The sequence below is a fragment of the Danaus plexippus genome, chromosome 23, assembly GCF_018135715.1.
Source record: "Danaus plexippus chromosome 23, MEX_DaPlex, whole genome shotgun sequence".
Taxonomy (NCBI): Eukaryota; Metazoa; Arthropoda; class Insecta; order Lepidoptera; family Nymphalidae; genus Danaus; species Danaus plexippus.
This window is the reverse complement of record NC_083551.1, coordinates 881,054-884,715: the sequence shown is the minus strand read 5'-3', so window position 1 is coordinate 884,715 and position 3,662 is coordinate 881,054. Positions and strand designations below refer to the sequence as shown.

The 3,662-nt window shown below is 39.9% G+C and overlaps 1 protein-coding gene across 1 annotated transcript; it reads left to right on the top strand.

Annotated features, from left to right (window-relative positions):
• The first annotated feature begins 691 nt into the window (after window positions 1–691).
• On the top strand, window positions 692–1,804 carry LOC116774957 (uncharacterized). Its single transcript, XM_061523993.1, has 2 exons — window positions 692–804; window positions 1,225–1,804. Exons 1-2 carry the CDS (start codon window positions 692–694, stop codon window positions 1,802–1,804), a joined length of 693 nt encoding a protein of 230 aa, XP_061379977.1.
• Window positions 1,805–3,662: the final 1,858 nt, after the last annotated feature.

Below are 3,662 nucleotides of genomic sequence, written 5' to 3'. Positions count from 1 at the left end.
AAATTAGTAACACATTTAATTTAAGTATTATAAAATTTAAGGATAAGGTTAGGTTAGGTTACACATAATAAAAAAAAACTTTTTGAACATTATGCACTTAAACACTTTGTTACAAACTAACAGTCAATGAGTTATCGCTGGAGATACTTTTATTTACATAGCGGAGATGAAATTTTCTGATTATAAATATACATGTAACATATGGTAGACTGATGGTATATGAGTCTAAACGAACCAAGCACTGCCGATCATCATTCACTGTACTTCTATCCAGCGTCTAGCTATAATAAGAGATATAGAGATAAATATTTTAAGGCGATGTAATAAAAGTTTTACTTCAAGTACATAATTTTGTTCTCGATTATGTAATTAAAAAACAAATTCATAAAGTACGTTTTAAATATAAAATTTTTACATTAAAGCAAATATAAATAGGAAAAAGACTGTACAGATGCAAATGAAAATATTTGGATGGTTTTCTAAATGCACCGATATTAATTCTGATGTTTTTATTAATTGTTGATTAAGTATGCTGTGTGAATATTCTTAAATTACCTATCACACATACATATATATATTCAACGCGCAACACGTGTGAATAAATCAGTATCCTATAGAACATTGTATCTCTTTGTCATTTATGCATCCCTGGTATTTACGTCTGGTTTGAGTTTATGTGTATGAATCCCCAATGTTACGATGGAAGGATAAAATTGGAAAATGTACGTCCTACCTCGATTACACGCAGCTGCATACTGAAAGTTGTGCGAGACTCGTGCTGAGAATTACTACTGCATGCTTATGGTATCCTAGTACCTATCATATGAAATAAACGTGACCAATGGACCTCAATATTCCGTTATCCGTTGACTCTTTTGGGAAGCACATTTCTTTAAGTTGTTAATCAATGTGTATTTTGATTAATTTTACCCCGATTGATTGAGTTGACTAAAAAAAAACACCAAAATAAATTAATTTAAAATGTTTCCGTAACCCAGTTAGTTAGTTAGTTACATAACTTTTTTATATCGGAGGTATAAAGGAAATCGTAGAGCGTGATTTGATGATTTCAATTTTAACCTTAGGTCATATAAATTAATATCATTTAATTGTAATAGTATTTTTACTAATTAATTATTATTTATCTAACATTTAAGCAGCTCTTATTGTTTTTTATTTTATTATTAAATGTCAAGGAATGGGGATATATTTATAAAATTGTAGTTTGTCTACAGCTCAATTATTAGGGTATGACTGGGCTCTACGCGGTGCGCTTCTACACGGTGTCGCGGGTAGAATACGGCGGCTGGAATTAGAGGTGGCATTGCAAAAGCCTGAGGCCCTGTGTTTTCATGGGCCGAGGATCAAGCCGCCTTCGAGGTCCAGCATCATAGTAGAAGGGGTCTTCATCGCTGTCGAGTCGACAATGAAGTACCTTGGACCTATCCTCGACAGTAGGTGGAACTTCAGGCCGCACTTTACACGGCTCGCCCCCAGGTTGTTGGTCACCGCTTCTGCACTCTCGCACTTGCTGCCCAACCTGGGGGGCCCGACTCCTCGTGCCGGAGACTCTACATTGTCGATGGCGCTATATGCCGCGCCAGTGAGGGCAGAGGCCTTGACGGCTCGCAACGTCGCTGCGCTGCGAAGGCCGCAGCGCGTAGTGGCTATTAGGATCCTACGAGGGTACTTTACGAACTCCTTTGAGGCAGCGAGCCTCCTAGCTGGATCCCCCCCCCTCTGGGACCTCGAAGCAAAGCTCCTCACGAAGCTCTATTGGTGGCGCGTGGAGACGAACGCCTGATGCCTGGACAGATTGAGACACGGAAAGCGGAGCTCCGCCAAGTCCTAGTGGCGGAGTGGCAGACGCGCTTGGCGCAACCCACGGCGGGGCACGGCGCTGTAGCGGCGGTAAAGCCCATTCTAGAGGAGTGGCTCAATAGGAGCCATGGCGCCCTCAGCTACCAGCTAACGCAGGTACTTACCGGACACGGGTGTTTCGGGAAATATCTATGTTGCATAGGCCGGGAGCAGACGTCCTAGTGCCACCATTGTGGTAACAGCCTCAACGATACGGCGCTGCATAGGTTGGCGGAGTGCCCAGCTTGAGCCAAGCAGTCTGCCTCCCCTCCTGCAGCAGACGCATTGGCCGCCGTAGTTTAGGGTGGCTGAATTCCGGCAACCGTAGAGCGCGGCCTATGGACGACAGAATCGGGGCTCCTTGTCGTTCGATAACAGCTGCAGGCTTCGAGGCGGCGGCGTGTAATCCGCGCGCGCCTCATAGATGAGTCTTGTGGCCGGGTGACGGCCGCAGAGTGGGTGACGGGGCCCGCCTGACCATCTGGTGGGTCAGTACCTGTCGGGGGTTAGCGAAACCCGGGTGGGTTGGCATACGGGTACATGAGGAGCACGGGTTGGGTTCTAGTCAGTAAGAGTCTGACAGTCCCCTTCGCTCTTCCCTGAGAACGGCGGGGTTTCATGAGAGTTTACAGACCCGACACCAAAAAAAAAAACAGCTCAATTATATTTAAAAAAAACCATTTGAATAGGAATCATAAACAAGAATATAGTCTTTTAAAATAGTTTTGATTTCATTCAATTTGAAATCAACTATTTTCAGGCTAATCTTGGACTTACGTGTGATGATAAAATATCTTTAAATAAAATATGTCATCTTTTGTTCAAAAGTATTTTTAATAGAAAATATAATTGTCTTACTAATTTAATAAGGAGATAACGCAAAAGAAATACTGGTGGCACATTGTTTTCATAAATTGACCATTAGGAAAACAATATAATAGTGGAGATTTTGACGCTTTGATCTTCAGAGATCCATTTCCTTGAGGTGCCACAAAGAGCTATATAAAGAAGTTGTTTATTTGTAAACAAGGAAACACAAATATAACAGAAATTAGTTTTACACAAAACAAAATTTAGGACACTATGAATACTACCCTATCGAAATATAAATCACCTCTTTGTAGTGGCTATATGTCGGATTTAATATTAAAGAAAATATTTGCATACTTATATATACGTAATATGTAATGGATATATATTTCGTTTCAAATTTGGTTAGGTAGAGAGAGGAGCTTGGACGGTGGAGGTGAGCGTTTAACGTGAGTTAGATAGGGGTTCCTTAAACCTACACCTGGGTCGCAAGACCCGGCCCCTGCACGGTAAATCCATGGCATGCTGAGACGTTTCGTCTCTTGTAGGAATATGAGAGGGTACGAGAGATTCGAACAACATATAAGCAGTTGTCACAGGACATCAGGACCCTTTTTTAGATTGTCGAAGTGTGTTTAGATCTTTCGTTTGTGTTATATTCAGATTATATTTCATTATAAGTTTAAATCGAGATAGTTGAAAGTTATAAATTTAAAATTGTTTTTAGTTTTGTGTAAATTTAATAAATTAATAGCGAAATTGTATCTTGTATCGATTATTATTTTAAAAAGTCAATTCTAGTAGTCTAATCATGTTTCTAAGAATACATATATACTTACTACATATAGCACTTCAATATATATTGAAACAGGAAATCAATGTTCTGATAACAACATCGCATAAGTGATGGATGGAAGCATGAATCTAATTGAAACAGAAATACCAACGTTCTCAAAAGAACGTAACAACATTCGGTAGATAAAACATTAAAA

What these genes read in the sequence shown, in the direction of transcription:
- LOC116774957 (XM_061523993.1), top strand. Translation starts at nt 692, where the DNA reads ATGTTACGATGGAAGGATAAAATTGGAAAATGTACGTCCTACCTCGAT. An exon ending in ATTACTACTGCATGCTTATG is followed by an intron (nt 805 to 1,224) that starts GTATCCTAGTAC and finishes ATAAAATTGTAG; the next exon opens with TTTGTCTACAGCTCAATTAT.